The 26,054-nt window shown below is 36.1% G+C and overlaps 1 protein-coding gene and 1 long non-coding RNA gene across 4 annotated transcripts in view; one reads left to right on the forward strand and one right to left on the reverse strand.

The window, feature by feature from the left end:
* The window catches only part of LOC111524573, a 44,255-nt gene extending 28,062 nt beyond the window's left edge, over positions 1-16,193 (forward strand). The window contains exons 1-3 of one of the 2 annotated variants that reach the window (XR_002725823.1): positions 2,533-2,983; positions 3,078-3,193; positions 15,822-16,193. This is a non-coding gene — a long non-coding RNA (uncharacterized LOC111524573). Of the gene's footprint in view, positions 1-2,532; positions 2,984-3,077; positions 3,194-15,821 lie in introns of those variants that run through there. The other variant, XR_002725822.1, reaches the window with a different exon arrangement.
* The window catches only part of MTHFD2L (methylenetetrahydrofolate dehydrogenase (NADP+ dependent) 2 like), a 158,050-nt gene continuing 132,784 nt past the window's right edge, over positions 789-26,054 (reverse strand). For both annotated transcript variants that reach the window (XM_023189782.2, XM_023189778.1), the window contains exons 7-8: positions 21,877-22,002; positions 789-2,169 (exon numbers count right to left, since the gene is read on the reverse strand). In XM_023189782.2, coding sequence (XP_023045550.1) covers positions 2,057-2,169; positions 21,877-22,002 — 239 coding nt within the window. In that variant the 3' untranslated portion in view covers positions 789-2,056. The remainder of the gene's footprint in view (positions 2,170-21,876; positions 22,003-26,054) is intronic.

Here is a 26,054-nt window from a genome sequence, read left to right on the forward strand (position 1 = left end):
CTGTAATATGTTGACTCTGTCACCGAACCTTAGGTTCCTCTGAGCTCGCTCCCTGATCAGGTCTTGATCTAGACCCGTCGAGCCCAGTTTTAGCAAAGAATCCTGCTAAGTCAGTTTATAGAGAGTCCCTCACCCTTGCTATTTTATCTAGTTTCTGATCCCCTTCCCTTGATATTTAAGCATTTAGCCTGCTGTTACCAAGCATCCTGACAAGCCAGTTTAGTAAGAATCCCCCTGCCCTGAATATCTAAAGTTCCTCTTAGTAATTTTCCATCCATCAATCCCCTAGCTCTGCTCATTGGCTATAAATCCCCAGCTGTCCACGTTGTATTCAGAATTAGTTCGGTCTCTTTCATCCACTGCAATGGTCTTCACATCTTCTTGACTGTTTTAAACAAGTGTCAGAGTAATTTTTCTTCTACAGCATTTTAATTAGTTTACGGGAAGTCTAAATTCTGAATGTTATTCCAAAGGAACTATTCCTGCACCTCTGCTGGGGTAGAGCTCAAAATTACAGTCTTCACATTTTCCACATACATGTATTTTAGTCACTTTGTTTTGGGAGTTAGGAACCCATAAAAATTAAAGAGGCCCTTTCTGAATGTTTGTTTGGAAGCTTTAAATTTAAACTTCTGTCAGGGTTATCAGACAACAATTGGTCTAAATTGACTGTGGAATATGCTATATAACCTTTTCTTTCACATTTTAGAAATTTGTACATTTCTCCAGGATGTAGTAAGGAAATGGGTAAGAAATTTATATCTATCTTAAGAAAAAAAGAATATAGCTTTTCTTCAAATTGCTTTTATTATACAGTTGCAATGGTATTAATTATAAACATCTAGTCTATTTTCACACAAATGGTCACAAGTACACACTGATAAAGACATGCGCTGGGTAAGAGTCACTATTGGTACATAAACATACTAGGATTTGGGCATGAAAACACAGTATCAATTAAACAGCTTTAGCAGTCTCAAAATAGACTTCAATGACATTCATATATATTTCCTAATTTAAATTGTGTTAGAAACGTTGCATCTACTTTGAGGAACAAATGCTATAACAGAAGAGGGAAGACATGTAAGTAAGAAGGCAGGAGATTTTTAGTTGTATACTAAGGTTTAGTTTTGGCACATTGAAAGTATCATGTTTTCCTATTAGATTTCTGAATTTGTGAACAAACATTAACAGCTGCTGTTCTTTAATATGACCTAATTCATACTATATTTGTGGGAAAATACAACTTTAGTTTTGTCTGTTTACTCATTTTTTGATTTTTTCCATTATTGCTCAGTGAAGGTACTATCCAAATATTTTTTAGAAGAAGAAAGAAACAACATTTAAACCTAAGACATTCTTCATGTATTTTTACTGTGGCAAGCAGTCATTCACAATGTGATATAATCATTACTCTTAGTAGTCACTCACAATGTGATAAAATCATTACCCTTCCAAATAGCATTGCATTTTTTGCCTTCCTGGAATATTTTCCTTTCCTTAAATAGAACATTATTTCTCATTAGGATGGACTTATAGGATGCATTTGGGGGATAGTTGAGATCAAGATTTTATTTTCAATATTCCATTTTTCTTGAAGTAAGCAAGCTCTTTTTCAGCATATGACATAGATCATAAAATATACTGAAAATGTGAGCATGCAAATAGAAAAACCTAAATTACATTTTATATGGGTACCCATTTGGTTGACAGGACATTTCTTGAAAACATATTATATGTAATATTTAATTGTGTCAAAAATATATTTATTTATTATGAGCCCTTTATTGTTTTAATATTAAGAACAAATATCCTCAAAATAAACAATTGTTACTAAAATTTTCATTGGAATTGTTTTGGTTGTTTTCTTAAAGCTCAAAATAAATTAGCAGGAAATGCATAAAATTATGTGAATCATTTGATTCACAATGATTTTACCCATGAAAAAATAAATACCATGTAGAAATAAATAGCTTTGTAGTAAAATATAAAGGTTTTACCCTTTGTCAAATAAACAAATAGCATGACTTCAGTTTGCTTCATCCTTTTATGTGATCTAGTAAATGATTTTTTTAGCTGCCAGAAGGGTGTTCTTCAGAAGCATTGCCACTGTCATGGGTCCCACACCTCCTGGAACTGGAGTGATAAAGCCAGCTTTCTTCTTAACAGCTGATGAGGAAAAAAACCAAACAGAATATTCTTTATTTTAAAATTATCTGAGATTTTAATATTTTTAAACATGCTGAATATAGTGGTTCTTTCTTCATTATATATACAAATAATTTTTAGAACCAAGTAGGCTGTAATAAACAGACAAACACACACACACAAACAGCGCGCTCACTTAGACGAATAATTCTGTGGATGGTATCTAAAGTGGACAGAAAGACCACAATGGACCAACACTGTAGGTTCAAGCTCCATGCAGCTCAGTTTGTTTTACAAATGAAACCCATAATTGACCCAGTTACTTGTAATTCTAGTTAACTAATTTTAAAATACATGATACTGGTCACAAAAGGGACACAGAATACAGAAAGTTTAGCACATACCATTTATTAAGTAGAATTATTCCTGTTATAACAAATCACAATGTATATGTGGATAATACATTTCAATTCAAGTCTAACAAGTATCATTAAATATACTTGCATTATTAATACATACATAGTCCTCTTCAGAGATATGGAAACTTATTCAGTGAATACAGACGGCCCCCAGCTTGCAATGGTTTCACTTAAAATTTTTTGATTTTTCAACTGTGCAAAAGCTATACAGATTCAGTGGGAATTATACTTCAAATTTTGAATTTTGCCCTTTCTCCCAGGTAGTGATGTGTGATACAATACTTCTCAAGATGCTGAGTAGTGGCAATAAGCCAAAGCTCCCAGTCAGCCATGAGATCAACCAATGATCAACCATGATCAACCAATACTCTACAATGTACTGCATTATGAGATTATTTGTCCAAATATAGGCTAATGTAAGTGTTCTGAGCATGTTTATGGTAGCCTAGACTAAGGTATGATGTTTGGTGTATTAAATGCATTTCTGACCTAATGATATTTTCAATTTAGGATTACTGGGATGTAACCCCATCATAAGTCATGGAGAATCTGTATACTTAAAGAAAATGGCAGATAACTTTCAGCAAGTTTTATTTAAGAATGTTTTCACGACCACAGTATGAAAGGTAAATGACTTACTACATTCATTTACTTGATGGTATGGTGGTTTACTGTGTGTGTGAAATAAGAGCAATGAAGTTTTTCTAAATAACTTTTAGCAAAAAGTTAGCATAGACAGTATTTCTTTAATGCATAATCTGACATTATTAACCACATGCTATTTAGATATATTGCCTTTTACAATTAGCTCATATAGACTTCTGCATGAATCAAATACAATAGATGTTGTCTATATCTTTAGTATTATTTTTGCACAACTTACGTCGTCCTTTTGAAAGATGATTTGTGGAATTTACCTTTACTTTATTTGAAGTGAACAGTACATTGGAACACTTTTTTTAAATTAGAGAAGAAGCAAAGGAATAAAATTGCTTTACTTGAAGAAAGGTCCAGTAAGCTTAAATATATCACAAATATATATAGTTAACATGTGTTATGAATTTTCTGAGGGCATATTAGAAAGAAAAGATAAGAATACTGTGATTTGGAAGGTAATATTTCAGTTTTCCAGACAGCCTCTCTATACAGAAAGCACAACCTTTCCATTGCCACATTTACATCTAATGCATTCTATTCTGTAGAAACATTAGAATGGGTCAATAGTCATTCAATAAATAGCTATGAATTTTTAGTCCTTTCTTCCTTTGCTCTAACTGTTCCTTCTACTTGGATCATTATTCCATCTTATCCAAACAAGAAACTCATTATTTCTTGAAAGCCAATGAAATGTCACCTGTCTATAATTTTCCTGAAAAACTCATTCCTCCAGTGTTGAATCGAAAGTCCCACCATCTACATTTCCAATAATTTTATACCTACCTCCATTATGGAACTTAATACACTGTGCACTGTCTGTTCCCTGAACTAGACACCAGCATCTAGAAGGCAGAAGCCAAGTCACCGTGGTGGTTGTTTTAATTCTTAGAAGGTGCACAGCTTAGGCACTCAGCAGATTTTGAGAAAGTGAACTTAAATTGCCCTTACTTAAAATCTAAAATCAATTTGCAGAAATGTGCTTTTGACTGGATGTAAACCATATCAATTTAGTTTAAGCTAATTTACTGAAAAACTCGAGCTACTCATTTTGCTTTAGGGTGATAAACTGCATTTTCTACTTTTCAATAAGCTGACTTAATGGCCTGAGAAATGCCTTCCAGGACCTTTTCTCAAGCATTGGAGAAGCAATGCCTTTAAAACTTGTCTTTAGAAGAAACATTTATACTCCTCCTCCTCCTCCTTACTGTACTATACTATTTATACTACTACTACCATTTATACTAATAGAACATAAAGTCATATATTTGTAAAGCACTAACTCTGAAATATTCATATATAAAAATAAAATTCTGCTAAATAATATGGGAAAGTGAAAATCAAGTGCAAATTGAATCTTCAATGGAAAACAAAATGATTTATTTCAAAATTTAAAAGTGGCATACAATTTGTTATATCAGAAAATCTATTGTGGGTATAAAATTATTTTTATATAGTTTGGTTTCTAACTTTGAAAGGTAAAGTGGCTTTGATATTATTTGTCTATGAAAAAATAGTAAAAATCATAGCTACTATCAATTGAGTACCTATTAATTACTTGCCAAGAATTATATACATTGTTTTAATAAGTAATATTTAATTATTTCCTTTTAATAGATGAGGAAACTGTGGCTCAGTGAAGTTACAGTGACTTATCACTCTCCTATATGGTAGAGACATTATTCACAGCCAGGTTTGAAATACTCTATAATTCCATACTTTCACCCCATTCCAATGCAACTGTATTATCATGACCTGAACAAGTAGAAAAGTCCAAAGAATGGCTCGAGTGCCAGAAATTAACTCAGTTTTCTCAAAGTGTTAGCAGCATATTCTGGAAAAAAGAAATGAAGAGGAAAAGGTTCTAATATATTAATTTTCCAGCATTTTGACTATGAGTTCTTATAGCTCATCATCTCTGAACTACATATTACACTTTAAATTACACAGCTGGCTTAGCAGTTGGAGTCGCTTTATTCCTGGTGTCAGATCAGATAAACCACTGGTCTGCTCAGGTATCATTATCTTCCTCCTCCAAATTATGTTTTTCAGACAACATGCTTACTACTGCATTCTTTTGCTCAAAAAGTGAGGTTTGAGTAGAGGAGGAGGGAATGTGAATGAGATACTGCATGAAAAAATAACTGCCTGAAATTTTTTTAGCTCAGTGTCTGCATTTCTGCATACTTTGCTGGTGGAAACCAACACACATTCACCGTGTCCTGCCTATCAGTTTTCATAGAATTAGATTATGTAAGGCGTAATAGGTCTTCATCTGACCTGGGCTAGGGCTTCTCTGAACATTAATAAACATTTAGTAGCATCAATAGAGATCTGAAAATTATTCACGAGGCAGAAGATTATAATATCATTGTAAACACACCTTGTTATTCAAATACTTGCTTTAATCTTTTTTTTGAAATAAAGTATATGGATATGAAGATTAAACCCTGTACATGCTCATGAGAGACAGAGTGATTAATTTGACTTTAGAAAACACATATTAGGTTTCTATTTCTTTTGATTTGACTTTCATGAGTATCTGTGTCTGAGGAAGACATAAGCTTATCTGCTGCTAGCTAATGTTAATATATTCTTTGTCTATTTACATAAGGATCAGGATACAGAAGTAAGTGATCTCTCAAGAAATGTGGGGAGTTATTGGCAAGTGCCAGTGGATACAGATGTTAATGCTTAACAAAAATTCTCTACTCTAATGATTTTGCATAATATCTCAGGGCAATCCTAAGCAACACAATTATGAAATACTGAAGGTGGCTTATGTGCTAAAATTAGTCATGTGAGAAAGAATTACATTTTATTCACATTTGAGGCTCTGAAAAGCATTTTCCCCAATCATGTCTGAAAGAGAGCAAGGTAACAAGCATTGCATCACCAGAATAACCTCTCATTGGCTAGTCTTTCCCTGAGGGCAGACAAAGGTTTGCACTTAGTTGAAGATGATGCTTTTAAATATTAACCCTATTATGTGTAGGGAAAAGGTGTTCTACCTGCTCCATTAAAGAAAAATATAGAAGCATTATAGGACACTAATTTCCTTCAGCGACTTAATTTACTGTGGGTGTAGGTGTGAGGGCATATGTGTGTCTGTTTAAGGGAATTCCAGAAGTTCAGTATATATGGGAATCAAGTACGAGATCTTGATTGATATCAGCCCTTTCATATGAGATTAATGAACACATATGGCAAAACCAGGCTTAGATTCAATTTCATAAAATCAACGTGATTTTAGACCTACTGAAACTATTTGACAATTGAGACAAATAAACAATCACCAAATCCTGTTGTCCACATTAAATTTGCTCTGGAGAATGAGACTTAGATGAAAACGACATGGAAATGTTTAAAGTAAGTTCCTGAAAATAAGAATGTTTTATTATTCTTATAATAAATATAATATTTATTTGGATGATCTCTCTGCAAACTTTAGACTCTGTAAAGCAATTCCATAGATTTCCTTGAAAGTGCTATAGCTTTGTCAGCAAGATTAAGAATGTTAGGGTGTGTGTTCAGTTGCAGAGAAAAAAAAGAGATTTAAAATCATCCATTTGGGATGTAAGATTTGCCTTTGTACATACTATTCTCTTTGTCTAACATGCCCTTTTTTCACTTCTCCAGTTGATGAATATTTATTCTTCCTTCTCAGATGCAAGGTAAATGTCACTTTCTTTGTGGAGCCTGTTAACTCCCCAGGCTAAGTTAACTGTTCATTCATATATCAGTGAGACTTAGTAGAGTGATTTTCAAATTGCATTCATAGAGCATATTGGAATCTCTTGTGAGATTAAGTCATACTGCATATGCCTCCTCCTACTCCAATATTGCACATTGTCACTATGCACCACTGAGAATTAATGTTTGAAGTGAGAGATATTTCTAATGGTGGGAAGGGAATGTTATACATATAAACGGGATGGAGAAAATTTAAAATCTGGTTGGAATTCACTGCTGTAGTATGGCTACTTTACATGATGGCCTCAGGTTCCCAGGCAAGTACCAGTCAAACCCCAATGTGCAAATGGTTTTCACACTTCTGCTTACATAGGAGTTGCTAATGTGCCATCGACCAAAGCAAGGCACCGGATCAAGTTGAAATTCAAAGACTTGGAGTAAAAACAGTGGCCAAGTCACCCTGCAAAGGGGACGTACACATGGGAACAAAATAAATGTGTGGCCATTTTTTATAATCTACTATAGTAGCCTCTTGGCTCCCAGTCCACCATGTCAGCCATATAATTTGCTGCCAGAGTTATTCTTTAAAACACAGATTTGATTATCTTAGCTTATAAACATTTGATGGATCTTCACTGTCTCTAGGATAAAATATAAATTCTTTGTTATGGCAATCAAGGTCTTTTATATTCTGGCCCACCATCTTTATTTTGTATCATTTTCTAGCCCTATATTCAATTAGTCACTGTTCCCACCCATGACATAAACTGGACCAGATAGATTCATAACAAATATTCCTTGAGCAAGTCAGACATAGTTACTACCTCGTGGAGCTTTTAGCCTAGTTGGGAAGATGGACATTAAAAAGGCAATTGCCTAAATAATAATTGAGCTACGGCAGTGATGTGTGCTACACATGAAATGTGTGCTGCACTGTGAAGGTGTCAAGAGGATCTGGGTCTGAACAGCACTGTGTATTCATGTGGCATATCCATGCCAAGTTTTTCCATGGGAAGAGAGAGGTGTAGAATAGACAGTGTTCTGTGTAGGGGAGACAATGTGATAAAGGTAGCAAGAAGCTTCCCTCAGGTAGAAAGAAGCCTGAACTCTCGGAAACACTGTAAGAAGGCCAGTATGGCTTAGATGTAGGAGTAAAGCAGAGTTGCAGGAGATGACAGGGAAGAGGTAGGCAGTGTCTGGTTATGTAGAGACTCATAGAAAATATCAAGCATTTTGTATACTAACTTAAAAGCAATGATTAAAGTATTCTTAACATTTGGAAAAACATATTTTGAGGCAGCATAAAATCAAATGAAGAAATTGTTCTGTGTTTGCACATTTGTCTAATGAAGTGAGTTTAATATCTGGGGTGAAAGGAAAGGAGATAAACACAAAAATTACAAAATAAATTGAAATTCTAAGGTGGGAATAAATTCAGGCTCTTATAGGAGTACCTCAAAGAGAAAATATAAATCAGATATGGGGATCAGAGAAATACTGTAAAGTTGCAGAAAAGCTGCAAGATTAATGGACACCTGAGCAGGGAAGAAAGGGAGAGAGAAAGCAATGTAGACACAGGGAAGAGTAAAAGCAAAGGTGGGTTGGGTCTGACAATAAATCTAATATAATGGAGGAGGTAAAATGAGTTCATTATGACCAAAGCACATGACGAAAACAGTGAGAAGAGAGAAGGCTGGGAGGTGGTCATGGGCATACGGGGTCAAGAAACTTAGGTTGGGTGATGGTAGCTGTAGTTACTGTGTTCAGGGTGAATAAGCTTTTAAAAGAGTCTTCCATGAATAAACTTGGCTGTTTACGTATTTAGGAGTGATCAGTTTTGTAATATGAAAAACTTGTGAGAAAAACGTATACTACTAAATAATTTTAGAAGAAAGTAGTAAAGGAGAAATTCATCTTGCATTTTCATAAAGTTTCAGGCTATTGCATGCCACCAAATCATTACTCAAGAAATCCTCTTTCAGCCTGGCATGCATGTCTAATCTTCTGTGTTCTCTCTTCTCCCTTTTGTGGCTGATGACTTTCCCCTCTAAGTTATTGGCTTCAGATTTCTAAAAGGAAGAATTAAGACTTGGCTTGACATCATTTACATTATTCTTACTTGAAGACAACCATTTTTCAACGTCAGTATAAGAACAATAGGTACAGGGCAGAGGCTCTTTCACATTTAAAATTTGAGGTGATGATAGAGATGATGGAAGAAACCAATCATCCAGTTTTTATCAACGCCTCCAAAAAAATCCAAGGGTGGCATAGATGACAGGGTACATAAAATTTACTCGTGAAGGATACTAATAGCAACATAAAGGATACTAAAATGCCCTTTAAAACCTTAAGTAAGAATAAAACAGAAAGTACGTGGTCATGAATCCTTTGGCACCATCAATCCATCCTTCATGACAGGGTGTTTCCAGCTGGTGTGTTTTGTCATTGCTTCATTTGGAAACTTTATGTTCTCAGGTTCCCATGGTCAAGAACCAAACAATTCAGATTCTTATTTAAGATACTTTGTCGGAATACTCTCTAATTCCTTGGCAAATAGTAAATTTCTACTTCAGTACATTATATATACTCCAAAGATCCCAAATAATGGCATTTCCAGATGTATCTAAGCAGAATTAATTTTGCTAGTATATTTTGGAAATTGTATATTCTGGCAAAGTTAAAGAATATATTTGTGCTCTATAAATTTATTTTTGGAGTGGAGAAAGAAGAACTGAGGTCTCATGTTCCTATAGTATTGTTTTATTTGTCTTTCTATTTTGTCTGATTCACTGTCTCTTTTAAAGAATTACTCTATGGCCCATGTCAGTTCTCCACAATGCTATAATTCCTTTTTAAAATCAACACCCTCCCCGCAAAAGAAGACGGATGATTCTTTATCTGTGGCAAGGCAGCAGAACAAAAATTTCTTGCTTCTCTCATGTGAATTTCATCTTCCTGGTATACATATGTAATTGTCTAAATTAAATGCTTGAAGAATTTTCCCATGCTTCTAAATGCAAGCCACTTAAGCGTAGCCTCTCAAACATCCACTCTAATGAAGGGGAGACAAGCTTCAGGAAAATGAAGTACAGGAATAACAACCAGAAAAACCTGAATGACATAGGAAGGGAGAAATAGTATGACTCAGGAGATAATACAGAAAACACTCCACTTTCTCATATGGTTGGTAGAAAAATGACACTTAAAAGCATGGTGAACCAGAGAGCAAAGGGCTCCTTAACAAGTCAGTAGTTTGCCATTAAACTTGGAAGGCAACCAGGAATCATGTGCTCCGGAGGGAATTTACTATATTTCTTCTTACATTCATCTGGTTGCTGAATCTTTAGGCTTCTACAAGTTTTTTAAATATATTGAGATGTTCATTATCATGGCATCCTGTGGTCAGTAATGAAATAGAGAGGATTATTGCCCTAATATGGTAGAAATGTATGAGACTGATCTATATTTCTGTACAAATTGTGCTGACTTCATTACCTTGGTGAGCTGTACCTACAAGGACTTCTCTCAACTATTTACTTTGCAACTTGTATTTGTAGGGTGGCTAAGTTTTATTTTCCTTCATATTAAGTTAAATCTCTATGTATCTGGTAATCTGTGTTACAGATGTATACCATCATTCTCAGCAAACTAACACAGGAACAGAAAACTAAACACCGCATGTTCTCACTCATAAGTGGGAGTTGAATAATGAGAACACATGGACACAGGGAGGGGAATATCACACTGGGGCCTGTCGGCAGGTGGAGGGCAAGGGGAGGGGTAGCATTTGGAGAAATACTTAATGTAGACAATGGGTTGATGGGTGCATCCAGCCACCATGGCGCATGTATACCTATGTAACAAACCTGCACTTTCTGCACATGTACCCCAGAGCTTAAAGTATAATAATTTAAAAACCTATTCAAGGCTGGGCGCGGTGGCTCACGCTTGTAATCCCAGCACTTTGGGAGGCCCAGGCGGGCGGATCACGAGGTCAGTAGATCGAGACCACGGTGAAACTCCGTGTCTACTAAAAATAAAAATATTAGCCGGGCGCCTGTAGTCCCAGCTACTCGGGAGGCTGAGGCAGGAGAATGGCGTGAACCCGGGAGGCGGAGCTTGCAGTGAGCCCAGGTTGAGATCCCGCCACTGCACTCCAGCCTGGGCTACAGAGGGAGACTCTGTCTCAAACAAAACAAAACAAAACAAACAAACAAACAAAAAGCAAAACCAAAAAAAACCTATTCAAAAAACCATAAAAAAAGAAAAAAAATACCACTCATGCAACTTAGAAAAAAAATACCACTCATATCACTTAGAAGACGATTAGTGGAACCAAATAGCAAGTCAGTCATCTGGAGAAAGCTTGAAATTGCTTTCTGTGAACTCTAACTATGACATATCAGTGAAACCTTCTTTCTCACCGTGGATGCTGTCAGCTGTCATTGTCAGATTCCATTTTAGTAGGCAGGAGTATCAATACTGCTATGATATTTCTGGTAGTTCTATTGAGAGCTGGGAAAATTACTAAAAATATCTCCCTTTCATGATGTCTTTAAAAATACAAGGTCATCATACACTCTTGTCATCCTCTCCAATCCTTTCCCCTCCCCCCAATCCCTTTTTCCTCAAGTCACTGAACATTCGTATCAGAGTGGCAAATCTGTAAACTAGATAAAGTTTTCTGGAGTACCTTCCAAATCTCTTGGCAGGGCCTTAATCTCTGTAGTCTGCCATAATCAACCCAAGATAGGAGCAGATAAGAATCTCCCTTCCATAGGTATTTGGTTTTAATATGGATCGCTGAGAAACAACTGTTAAAAAAAACAAAACAAAACAAAAAAAAACCTCATCACAGTTCAAGCAAAGAAGAAAAACTTGCAGAGGCATTAGTCACCTCTCTTGTTCCTGTGAAAGTATTTTTTGTGTCTCAACTTTAACTCTTCTCTACAAAGGTAGATGATCCAATGTCAAAGACATTCTACTAAATAGAGGTCTCTAGAAGTTGACTTGATTTCAAAGACCTAGACTTCACAGTAAACATTCTGTCCATGTTGTAAGCCACAATGGCAGCAGCTGGCTTGCTGATGATAGGAATCTCATAGTGACCATCAGTGGTTCTGCCTGTTTCGTGAAATGATCTGTGTGGGTTCTATGATCACAGTGTTAATAACAATCCCCCCAGAGGGGCTTTTACAATGTTCATCAACTTTTCTAAATGATTGGAACAAGTTACCTCTGGGTTAAAGTATAAGATCTTCTCTTATAGTAAAAGCTGGAGCTTTGAACTACTTTATAATCATCTACCACAAAATATAGATGTTTTGAGTCAGACTGATTAGCCATATCATCAAACTAAATGATTGACACTGAAAACTGAGGTGGTTGGGAGTCACTTTAATTTGGTTCTTTGTAATCACAGAATAATAGTTTTGTGAAAGTGATACAATTAAAAACCATCCTTGTTTACTTAGAAACTGATTATATACAGTTACTTTCCCATGTTGTAGAACACACAATTGGGAGTAAGCAGTGCCAAAACTACTTTCCAAATAAGCTTACTTGGCATAATCTGGAAAACTTAAATTCTGGGTACTTTATTTACTGTGTGCATGATACACCCAGGACCTCAAATAGTGCCTAGTGTGAAGCAGTACTCACAAAATAAGTGCTGAGTAAATCAATGAAGAATCAATGGCTGTATCATTAATGAATATGTGTTGTTGAATTAATGATGTATTTGCTGTTACTCTGCAAGAAAGCTTTTGTTCCCATTAAGTTAACTTGAGGGGAGTATTTCTGTAATGTAAGAATGACGCCACAGGTTTTTAAATACAGAGAATGTTCATACAAATAACCAGTGGCCTGAATGAGAAGGCTGAAATCTGGTGTGGGACAGAGATATAAAAGAAATGGGCCAGGCACGATGGCTCACGCCTGTAATTCCAGCACTTTGGGAGGCCGAGGTGGGCAGATCATGAGCTCAGGAGATCAAGACCATCCTGGCCAACATAGTAAAACCCTGTCTCTACTAAAAATGCAAAAATTATCCGGATATGGTAAGTGCGTCTGTAGTCCCAGCTACTCAGGAGGCTGAGGCAGGAGAATTGTTTCCACCAGGGAGGTGGAGGGTGTAGTGAGCTGAGATCGCACCACACCACCACACTCCAGCCTGGGCAACACAGTGAGACTCCATCTCAAAAAAAAAAAAAAAAAAAAAGAAAAAAAAAGAAAAAATAAACATAAGACAGGAAACTAACCTCACAGAGGCATCCAATCTAGTTAGGAACAACTAAGTAAAAGTGAAAGGATAGGATTAAGAGCAAGATGAGTAAGGCAAATGAAAACTGTAAGGAGAGTCTGGAAAAGATGGGAATAAGCATGAGTGCTTTAAAGTTGATTCATATAAGAGTTGGGCAAAGAACAGACTACACCGGAAGAGAGTTTAGGTCAGAAAAGTAATGAGAAGGATGGTGGTAATTGAAGTGTGAAGTTGTATACTTCTGGATTAGTAGTTCAGTGGGAATGGAGAGAAAACGTGAGCATTGTGCACTCGCGCGCGCACACACACACACACAGTTTTTCACCAGGCATTATGCTCGGCAATTCACCTACATTAACTAGCTTATGTAAGGTGATTATTTCATTTAATCTTCACAACAACTTTATAAGACAGAATTATCACAATTTTTTTGATGATATAATTGAGTCTCAGACTGTTAAAATGATTTACCTAAGATCACAATTGTTTTAAGCAGTAGAGTTGGGATTCAAATCCAAGTTATCTTGACTCCAAAGCATAGTCTTTTATGAAAGGTTGAACATAATACAAAAAGGGCAGGGAGTAAAAGATGAATCCAAACTTTCAAATGCAGAGCATTAAAAGAAAACATAAACGGAAAGCTACTTACAAAGCACTCCAGTGGTTTTCACCCCATCTCTAGCAATTTCTTAGGAGAATGATACTGAGCTTCTATTTAATTCCAAACCCTTTCCTGACCTTATGTTTGACTATTGGGTTGGAATTTTGAGGAATGGTTTGGCCAGATGGAGTCTCAAATTAAAAGGTCCCTTTATAGGGGAGATTTCCTGCCTGGTGGAGATTCTTTTGAAAAACTCAAAATAAGGCACCAGATATTTGGGGCAAATTCACAATTGCATACAATATCATACTTCCCTCTTTCAACAGACCACGTTGGGCCTGCTATTGAACACATAAAGCCTTTTATAATGTTTCTTCCTTTCCTTTGATTCTCTGTTCCCTCTACCAGGAAAGAGCCCCTTCCTCTCTTTTGCCCATTCTCTACCCTAAATACGCATATTTGAGTAAAATTCACTGAACCTTTAAGATTCATCTCAAGAGGATTCCAGAACTGGCACCTCCACTCTTCCTTATTCCAAAATCCTTTGAGTCATACTTGATTGATTCTTCTCTTTCCCTCATATCTAATTGTTTAGCCAATCATTTCAACTCTCCTTTAAAATTATATCTACCATCTAACCACCTCTTAACATCTTCACCCATTATAAGCTGCTCCACGCCCCATCATTTCTTACTTGGATAATTACAATAGCCTCTTAACAACTATCCCTATTTATACCCTTAACCTCTATACAGCCTATGTGTCATTCAGTAGCCAGAGTGCATTGTTGAAATACAAGTCAAATGTCATTTCTTTGCCCCAAATCCTCCAATGGATTTCCACTGCCTTAGAGTAAAATCCAAATATCCTTCCTTCATCTATAAGACGGGATTGCTGCTACCTCTTTGACTTTGTTCTCTATCACTCACTTCCTTACTTACGGTTTCAGTTACAATGGCCCCCTTGCAGCTCAAAAAAACCACCAAGCAGGCCCCCCTCAAGGTCTTTGCATTTGCTGCTCCACTTGCCTGGAATGCTGCTCTCTCATCTGTCCACATGACTCCCTTCTTCATTTGTTCAGGTTAGCATAAGCCTTCCCTGACCACCCTTTCTAAGAAATTCCATGCCATTATTCTGTAGCCCTCTTATCTTGTTTTATTTTTGTATCACTAAGACACCGCCTTGTTACATAGATATGTATGTATTTGTTTATTATCTGTCTCCTCTAACCAAAATGAAAGCTACTGGTGGGTAAGTACTTTGTCTCTTTAGGTCACTGTTGTATCCCAAGTGACTATAAAAATGCCTGATACATAGCAAATGCTTAATAGCATTGAACAACCAAATGAATGAACCGAATTTGAAGAATCTGAAGGGCTACCCTAAAAACAGTAATAATCAAGAGACTGAAAATAATCCAGTGAAGATAGAGATATAAAAAATGAAAGTCACAAAAGGACCTGACACAATTGTCAAAATTGTATAACATGGTCAAAAAGTATCAAATCTCTATCAGTGATTGAATAAGAAACAGTTTAGTTAGAATTAAAGACATTTAGGTGAGGTTGTAATACCTGCACAAATTTTATTGCAAATCTTTGTATCTAAGATCTATGGAAAGCTCAGGGTAAGATTTGAGCCAAGATATAACTTCAGTGACACCAGGATTTCACCAAAACCCCAGAAAAAAGTTAGTAAGTGGAGTATGCTTTGAAACCAATTAGATAGCAATCAGACAATGATGAGATTGTTCCCTGAGGTTTTCAGAACAAAATGAATTTAGGATAGGTAAGCTGAATGATATGTGGATGTTAGATAAATAAATATCTTTCTTTTCTACCCTAAATAAGGGATTAGTCTTCAAGTTCTTACGTGAATGGTAGATTATTATTTACCAAAGTATAGCCTCCCATTCAGAGACTATGGATTCCACATCCCTTGTACTCCACACATGACTACATTCAGGTCTGTAGAAAGCTAGCAGATGTGATGCATGTACCTTCTAGTTGAACTTTATTAAAGATGGATTTTCTTGTTCTAGGCTCTGTCTTTCACTTTTCCTTAGAAGATAACATAAATGAGGAGGCAATTCAACTTCAACCACGTGGATAAGGACAACACTCAGGTGGAAAGGTGTTATGGGATGAATTGTGTTCCCTCTAAATTCAGATGTTGAAGTCTTAACCCCAGTACCTCAGAATGTGACTGTTTCGGGAGACATGGTCTTTAAAAGTAAAATTAAGTTAAAATGAGGTCATTAGCATGGGGTCTAATCCAACCTTCTAAGAAGAGGAAACTTGGACATAGACACATACAGAAGGAAGACAATGAGAAGACACAGGGAGAAAATGGCCGTCTATCTGGCAAGGTTGCCCCAGAAGAAACAACCCTACCAATCCCCTGATCCTGGACTTTCAGCCTCTAGAATTTTAAGAAGTAAATTTCTGTTGTATAAACCATTCTGTCTGTGGTACTTTGCTATGGCAGCTATGGCAAACTAATAGAAACAGTGGGATAGGAGAAAACAGTATCCCTAAATGATGCATAGCTGCCTAACTCCATTGACTGCCTCCCTAATTCAGACTTCTGTGGGAAATAGCAAAACTATCTTTTTTTTGAGACAGAGTCTCACTGTGTTACCTAGGCTGGAGTGCAGTGGCACGATCTCGGCTCACTGCAACCTCTGCCTCCCAGGTTCAAGCAATTCTCCTTCATCAGCCTCTTGAGTAGCTGGGATTACAGGAGTGTGCCACCACATCCAGCGAATTTTTGTATTTTTAGTAGAGGCGGGGTTTCACCACATTGGCCAGACTGGTCCCCAACTCCTGCACTCAAGTGATCCACCTGCCTCCGTCTCCCAAAATGCTGGGATTACAGGTGTGAGCCACCATGCCTGGCTAGCCAAATTATCTTGAGTCAATGCATTTTGGTTTCCCTTTGTTACAACCCTTCACCTGTACTCACGTATAATACTTAAAAGGAAAAAATGGAAACAACCTAAGAGTTTAACAATAGAGAAAGGGTGAACCAAATAATGATACATTCCCTGAACATAACCATAAACCAGAACCTCAGCAAGGCAAATCAGTAAAACGAGTTTAAGTGCATAAGTCATATATATTCCTCAAACTATACAGTTGATGCATACATAAAATATCTGGAAGCAACTCTAGTACAAAATATAATGATAATGTCACTTGCGTTAGAGGAGTAGACATTATTTTCCATAAAGTGTGACTTCTTTACTTTTGTAATTTAAACTAGTGTCATCAACAATATAATGTACCTTTACATTAGACTCACCACCTTTACAAAGACTTATCACTTTAAATTTTACTATCCAATTATGTTAAGACAGTAGAGAGATGAAAGTCACTCTTAGACATTAATCTCATCTATTTTGATTTTAACAAAAATGCCTACATGCCATTTCTCTTTCCTATCTTTTTGCTTTCTTTACAACACCAATTCTTTCCTGTCTTATTTTATTCCTTGTTTTAGTATAAACCAATGAGTGGAAAAGTATTATCAGAGTTGGAAGACAGGGAGGAGAGATGGAAGACAACAGGGAAGAGACACTCCAGTTCTTCTTATTCCACCTCAATCCCTGCAGGAAGCATCATAAAATTGAAGCAAAGCTACTAAAGTTTCAAAAGTGTAGAGAAATGTCTTTGTGTTAGTTATGAGAAATAAATGAGGCCCGAGAATTCACCTATAAGAGCACGGTTAAGAGACGGGTGGATCACAAGGTCAGGAGATAGAGACCATCCTGGCTAACATGGTGAAACCCCATCTCTACTAAAAAAATTCAAAAAACTAGCCGGGCGAGGTGGCGGGCACCTGTAGTCCCAGCTACTCGGGAGGATGAGGCAGGAGAATGGCGTAAACCCAGGAGGCGGAGCTTGCAGTGAGCTGAGATCCGGCCACTGCACTCCAGTTTGGACGACAGAGAGAGACTCGTCTCAAAAAGAAAAAAAAAAAAGGGGGGGGGGGGGGGGGGCATGGTTAATTGAATTAACAGCATGGAAGTAATTAATTAGACTGTTCAGCTGAACAAATCCATTTGATGAATTAAGAACAGTACAATTACGAGTTTTTGAGTCTAGGACTACACACTATTTTCCGATGTGTTATTCATAAGAAGCAATTTACTACTCATAGCACATAATCTCATTTATATCTTTTGAGAATACAGCCTTCTTTGTCAGAAGTATATGAAGTTTCTTTCAAAGCTACAATAGAAAATGGTTTTAAAAAAATGCCCATGAAAGTCAGTATACCTAAGTGTAAAAAGTAATAATCTATATAGCAAATAAAAATTTATAAATTAATAGATTTTTCACTGTATGATTATTAGTAATGAAAAAGAATTCTTAGACATGCAAAATAATTTTACCACAGATGCTTTTAAATACTGTTTCTTCTTTTAATGTCATAAGTTAGGAGGGAGGAAGTGCATTCAAGTAACAGAAGAGGAATGTTAAGCATTTGTCAGAAGCTGGACATATTGATGAACTGTCAAGTTCTTAATTGGAAATAAATACAAAACAAAATAGCACTTCAATTTAGTAATAACTTTAAAGCCCTATTTATTTCCCAAAACATCCAGAGAGGCATGGCATTGCAGGAAAGGCCTAACTTGGATGTATGTTGAGGAAAAGAACATACTGGTTAGCAAGGTGCTTAGCACACATTACCTTCCACAGTGAACAACCTACCTGGACAGTAATAGTAATAGTGAGAAACTGTAACCAAACAACTGAACAATCATGTAGTAGAAGTGATTATGGCATTGGATTATAATTTGAACTATATGATCACTAATTTTATGAGATTCAATTGGACACAGAGAAAAATACAGGCAGTGCTCAAGTTTCACAGTAGTGTAATATCACAAAGATGACTGTTGAAACAGTGCGAAGCAATTTTAATAGTCAATGGGAGAAATTATATTTGTTTAGTGACCATTAAAATTATTTTGTCAAAACATTAAAAGTTCTCTTACTGTGTTTTATAAATGTATAGCGGATTAAAAATAACAGTGAAATTAATATTACTGATAATAGTAAAACAAATATTACTATTTACTAGTAGTAAAACTAATAGTAAAACTAGTATTCACTAACAGTAAAACTACTAGCAAAATTAAACTAATATTTAAAAAACGAATGCAACTTAAAATGCTGAAAACATTGAGAACTGAACTGTTTTTTTCTCTGTAAACATTTTGCGAAGTATAGTTTGCATGGTTCTTGCCTTTTCTTGGTCATACAACTGATGATTAGGAGCAAGCATCTTTTCTATGTCTTGGTGAACTGGCAGATTCCTTTCTAAGTATGAATCAGCTTCCAACATTTTATCCTTTGCCCTTTTAATGGCATGAAATTTCTCTGCAGGTTCCTTTAACGTGAAGTTTTTTACATCCTCTGGGACATTGTCATCCTTTCCATCACAGCCATTTTGCTCATATATGTCGATAAATCGTTCCCATCAATGTTATCTACTTTAACTGAGTCACCTAGTTTTCTTTACTAACGAAACAAATATTTTTGCAAGGACAATTTACTTCAACGATTGATTTTATCTACATCTGTTTTGTTTATCTTGGCTATAGTTATAGTGAAACTTTTCACCGATACTCACAAAGCAGCCACCACACTTTCCCTGTGGCAATTTGAAGCCAAATGTTACTTATGAGTTTTGTAGCACAACCCATCTTAAAGTTCCTCCCTCTCAGTTGGGGGATCATCCCTCACCTCAGGTTAAGTCCTGATGAACAACTTGAAGAGCAACATGTCAAAACCTATCACTTGCCTGCTCCTATGGGTGGCTGAGTCATGGCCTCACTGGCAAAGCCTTCTCAAGTCCAGGTCCTCATTAGTACTCTGGCTCCATGAACCAGCACGCTGGCAAGCTAGATACAACTAATAATATGGGTGTCTTTTATGATAGGATTAGAAAATCTTGACCTTCCAGGTGAAAGTTTCTGTGCTTTTACATGATTGTTTGGTAATGCTCTGTTGCATGTCCAAGATACCCCAAACAGTAGAGCTGAATGGAGCCACTAATGTAATTGCTATCATTTAACTGATAACACTGACAGCTAGTGAGGTGGTAAAGCTATAGGGTAACAGGCTAGGTCTCCCAGCCCTGTTCATCTCATATCTTTGTCTCTTTTCCATTTCCTTTGTAAATGTTTTATATATACTTAGATACACCAAACTACAACTTGATTTAATAGTCATTACCAAGTTAGACTTCATGTGACATGGAGTATCTATATGTGCTACTAAGTATACACACCCACGAAAAATGCTCATGTAAAATTTGCTTTCAGAATACTTTTTACTTTCAGCAAAAAACATTCTTACTTAAAAATAAGAAAGCATGGAAGTGATATGAGACCAAAAAAATACTCTATGAGAGAAGAGTCTTATAAAACGTGCTAAACTGAACTGCTGGGTAAGCTTGCCTTACAGGCAGTCAAGGCTGTGAACTGCAAACATCCCTGCTTTTCTTGCCTCAAGCTGGTTATCTCATGTTGTCAATGCCATCTGGGTGCATCACAAATGTGGTAATTTTGCAATGAACGCATAACTATAATGTTATCAAGAAACAGAAGGACAGTAAAGAAAATAAATAAGGCCAGGTTTTAAAATAAAAAGCACTTTACTCTTTCAAGTTGAGAAATTCAAATAAGTTACTCATATCTGACCTAAGTGATTGAACATGAAAGATTAAATAAATAAATGAGGTCATTCCCTAGTGATTTCAGCATGTACACAACACACACACAGACATAGGTATACGCATACAGATACACATGTTCATGTGGAGAGCCATCACTGCTAGAATAGAGTTCCAACCATGTCAGGGATGCTATGTATTACAGCCAATGAGGGCAGCAGTGTTTTCTCTGGTAAGGTACATCTGTACTCTGCTCTTATTTACTATTTTGTCTCTAGAATGCATTGTTGCACATATGTGTCCTTAGGGTATTCTTTTTCTTTTAGGCTCAAATGGCTTACTTGGATCTGGTCCCTGATGTATCTTAGAATCTCACATATATAAGGCCAGTATCCTAGGACACTTCTAACTGCATTTTCTATTTTATTCAACAATATGCTAGAATTTGGGTAAACTATCAGCTGATGGGCAGGCTCTAAGTGAAAATTCAAAATCTAAATTATTTTTAAAATGGCACCACCTATTCTTTTCAGTTTCTCTGTAAGAAGGGCACATCTATAACTAATGAAGTTCTTGATGTGGCACTGTATTTTTTGGCCAGAATAATCAGTCTTATACAAAAAATATTTCTAACATAAAAATGTCACCACTTGCTTTACCATATTTGTGCCTTCATAGACATCTAAGACTCCTAGGCTACACTGAAAATCTGAATGTAGGTAAATATCTGACAAAGATAACGGAAGTAAAATCAGACTAGAGGGTCAGGCACGTAGAAATACATCAGTCTTGGGGCCTAGTTCCCTTTTTGTAAAGAGAAGACCGGGTTAGAATTTTTTTTTCTTGCTACGTATTTGTTGCCTAATATCTTTCATTGACCACAAAAACTAGCTTAGTTCCTTTTCTTTATTCTCTCTAAAACACAAGTGAAAAATACTGACTTCAACTATCTACATAACTACCTAGATCTGAAATATAGTTAGGGTTGGCAGACACACCCTAAGGTGCCTTCTGGCTCTAAGAGTGAATGGCTGAGAATAGAGCATATTTGACTAAGCGTAGAGTAAGATGACAACTCCCAAAATTCAAAACAATGCCCAGGTCTATAAAAGGCCAGCTGTATTCTATCAGTAAAAACTGTACTACAAGAAATTTGATCCCTAAACCAAATATTAATGATATAATTAGAAGAGAGGGAGAAAAGGAAGAAAGGAAGTATAAAAGGGAGGGAAAGAGAGAGGGAGGGAGAAAGTAAATATTTAAGTCTGATTGAACTCTTTTCCCTCAGAAGAAAGAGGTGATGATTAATAAGTTAATAATTCCCCCATAAATGAAACTTCTCTATTTTTAAAATATGTAAGGTGGAATTTTTTTAAATCTTAACTTATCAAAAGATACTGGTTTATTACCTTCAAAGTCCACATCTCCAACTAATTTTGTCTTTCCTGTCACTGGATCATGGACGTAGTTGATACCCACATCAATTACAGCAGCACCTTCTTTAACCATATCAGACGTAATCAACTTTGGAATACCTGAAAACAAAAAGAGTTGTTGTCCTTCAGCATAACAAATGTTTATATATATGTTTTGGTAGGCTTATATACACACACACACACACACACATATATGTGTGTGTGTGTGTAATACGTTGTTCCTTAAAAAACAAGCCATTGATCGTTTCTGATCTGAGAAAAGAATAAAGATGATTAAAGCAGCACATAAGGGCTTCTGAGGATGAAATCCTGCAGGAGCTACCCTCTCACCTCAGAGATCGCTCACCTGACATCACAGGGATACCTGCTTGAGCAGCATCCTTTTGCATGTCACATACTATGAATGGCATGGGGAGACTGCGGACATGAGACAGGCTCCTGCTGAGGTATGGCGGAGTGGAGCACAGTGAAAGCAACTTGGAAATTGGAAGGAGGGAAAGAAAGAAAGGGAGGAAGGGAGGGAGGAAGGGAGAGAGATAGAAAGGAAGGCAGGGGGAAATAAAAGAATGAGGATAATAATAATTCACATTCCCCAGGGTTGTTGTAAACAGTAAGATGCCATACTCATAATGGCATCTCATCAACTCCAAACATGAAGTTCTAAGTGCTATCTTGAGCTTTCTTTTTTATTTTATCTTGGTTTCTTTGGATCACAATGTCTGTATATGATTCTGAAAGGTGTAAAGTATAGTAAGCTCTCCTCACTATTGATCTGTTCCAGTCTAAAAGATAGATCTACAGAGATCTTATGTCATCATCTATTTCCTGCAATTATTTTACAATTTTGTTTCAAGTACAACAGTACCAGCTAAGATTAATGTTCCAGTTTCTTAAAAAATAACATTGAACAATCCAACCACAAATTTAGTAGATTAAAGCAACAATTTATTACTATGTCTTCTGGTTCTGTGGGTTGACTGAGTTCATCTGGATATATCTGGCTTAGGATCTTTCATGTAATTGGAGTCAGATACTGTCTGAAGCTAGAGTCATCTAAAGACATGACAGGCTAAAAGGACTCACTCACATGGTTGCAGCAGATGCTTGTGATTGGCTAGGAGCATAGTTAAGGCTGTCAATGGAACACATATGCATGAACTCTCCATGGGGCTTGGTTTCTCACAGCCTGGCAGCTGGTTTCCAAGAGCAAGTGTTCCAGGAGACAAGAAGTATTAGTTACCAGCCTCTTAATGCTTGGACCGGGAAACTAGCATAACGTCACTTCTGTCATATACTATTGGTCAAGAAGTAACACAGTCCACTCAGATCAGGAAGAGGCACAGAGACTCCACTTCTCAGTGGGAGGAGAATCAAAGACTCTGTGTTCATCTTTATTATTCTATAACAATGCTTCTGATGGACATGGTGTCTGGTAGGTTATTTGCTCACATTTGGATTCTAGATCTCTTGCAGGAAAAGCCTACCCACTGTGTTGTTAGAGACATTCTAGCATCTGTATTATCCATTTAAGCATTACAGATGGCTTAAATGTCACCTTGTAACATGATTTTTACTGCTAGCAAGAGTTCAAAGGCTATAAACAAATGGTCAATGTCAACATAGATGTAGCTATGGGATAGCTTCCTTAGTCTCATAGTGACGTAACAGAAGAGTCACCAGTGTTTGAGATGAATTTTTCCCTTGCTTTCCTATCCTGTGAGATAGAACTTATCTTTTTTATTGGTTCTCACGTAGGTACTATGCCTTGCTCCAAATAGTCATAAAATCCTGTTTCTTCTTGGTATCCAATAGAAAAAGAAGACATACATTGAGTATAGCTGCAGAAAATAATTTCAAGATAAAAGTATTCATAAAATAGTTATTATTGTCCAGCCTCTATGCTAATGGCAAAGATCCCAATTTCTCTCTGATTATTATAACATCTCAGAGAATATTAAATAGCAATGAACAAATGGCAAAATTTTCAAAATAGAGGAAAGTGTGAGCTTGATTTTAATTCCCAGGAAAATTACAAAATGGAAAAAAAAAACTTTAAATGTTTCTCTTTTTTGGATAGTGATGCTTTATATGTCCACTGTTGAAAATTTGGAAAATATATAAAAATCTAATATGAAAATAAAAATCACTATTATCTTACTATCCAAAGAAAATAAGTATTCGTATTTTTAGTATATTCCTTTCTAGGATTTCAAAATATTTATATATTAAATAAAAAATATGAAACTTGCATTTCCTTAATGTTATGTCTCACTATGTATCTCACCACTCTGTTATTAAATTAAAATGTGAGCATTTTCCCATTTCATTTTATCTGAATATTAGAAGTTATATGAACTAATTCATTATATGGATTACCATAAAAATGTATTCATTCCTGCAGTGTTTCTAATATTTTGCTATTATAAATAATGCAGTGATGGTCATTTATGTTCAGAAAACGATGGGTAATTTCTTAATTACAGCATTGAATTTTAGAAAACTTTTCACTGAACTCTTATGAATGGAAAAATATAGGTTAGATGAAAGCATCTTTTGGTAGAATCATAGGTAGTTAAATAACATATTACGAAACTGTTGACCAATGCATTTGTAAGGTCTATTGAGATCTTCTGTGAAAAGTATTTGTCAATACCATGTTCAAGTTTTTAATAAATAATTTGGAAGAACACATTGGCATTGTGATGATTTTATCTTTGTTCTCCTCCAGATCCATTTTCACCTTTTTTCTGCTTTACTCTAGGCCAGCGGTGGGACTGATCCTTTAAAGGGTCTTGTGTGCTTCTTGTCTCCCTTGGAACCACATCATGGCCATGAGAACAAACTCAAGCTAGTCTGCTGAAGGATACAAGTACCGTAGAGGAAAGCTGAGTCACTTTAGCTGAGGCCATAATAGACTGATGAGTTCCCTGCCAACAACCAGTAATGGCAGATGCTTGATCAGGCCCCAGAAAGATCGTCAGAAATGGGTGAGTCAAGGTTACCATAACTGAACCATGGACTCAGGAAAAAAATTTTTTAAAGGTGGTGTCTAAGTGACTTTTTTTTTTTTTTTTTAAATATACCAGTAGCTACATAGCCCATATTTGCAAATGACACAAAATTGGACAGAATGGCTACTGGGTTGTAATTTTGGAATGATGGATTATAAGTATCAAGAATAATTTGAATGGGAACAAATGTACAATTCTCATGAAGTGCTGTACTTGATTAAAAACTCAATACAAAACTAAGATGGTCTCCAGATACAAGGATGTAATATTTTCCAATATATTTTTAGCAAACTCTCTGGAATAGTTGGTTGTACTTCAGAGGCTGGTGTAGGGAAGAATGATTAGAACCAGTCTAGAAATCATGTCAAATTCTTATCACTTGCTATCAAACTAGCTGGTTCAATTAATTATTACTGATCTGCAATAAGATAAAATCTTGTGCCACAATATAAAGCAACTATCTCAGTAAACACAGTTTAATTCAGCTAACTTGATTATAACTTTTCTAGGAAGAATTTTTCAATGAAATCAGTGGTGTGTTGATTTATAGTTTGGTGCAAGCTCCCTATCTTCTTGCAGACCTATAACATATAGTGTGCAGAGGGTAAGAAATAGTCACAGACCATCACCAGTGCACTGACCACACTGAAAACCTCTGCACTAGAGGAATGGTTAAATGAACTTAGGCTACCTATCTCAGAAACAAACAAACGAACAAATGCATACACCTAAAAACAAAACAAGAAAATCCCAATAACTACAGTAGTTTCTTCAATATGTTAAAACCTGCAAATCAGGAAGATTTTACTCTATATTGTTTCAGAGAGAAGAAAGGAAAAAACACAAAGGGAGGGAGTATCTTTTAGCTCAGTAAAAGAATATTCTAAGGATAATATACCACAAAAAGAAACTGTATAGTGTCCTTATTTCTTACTAGCAATATTCAAAATAAAGAAGGGATTGAACTGGGAAAGTTAGTTGTAGGAAGACAAGTCCCCAGATTACCTTGGCTGCCCCAGCTCTTTCCCCTGCCACTTAACAGAGACTTTCTCTTTATCCCATTCTAGTTCTAGAATGGGGCATCTTGAGATAAAGTATTGGGTAAAATCTAGGTTATGTCCTCCTCCCTCCTAGAATGGG

Source organism: Piliocolobus tephrosceles, chromosome 3, assembly GCF_002776525.5.
Source record: "Piliocolobus tephrosceles isolate RC106 chromosome 3, ASM277652v3, whole genome shotgun sequence".
Lineage (NCBI taxonomy): Eukaryota > Metazoa > Chordata > Mammalia > Primates > Cercopithecidae > Piliocolobus > Piliocolobus tephrosceles.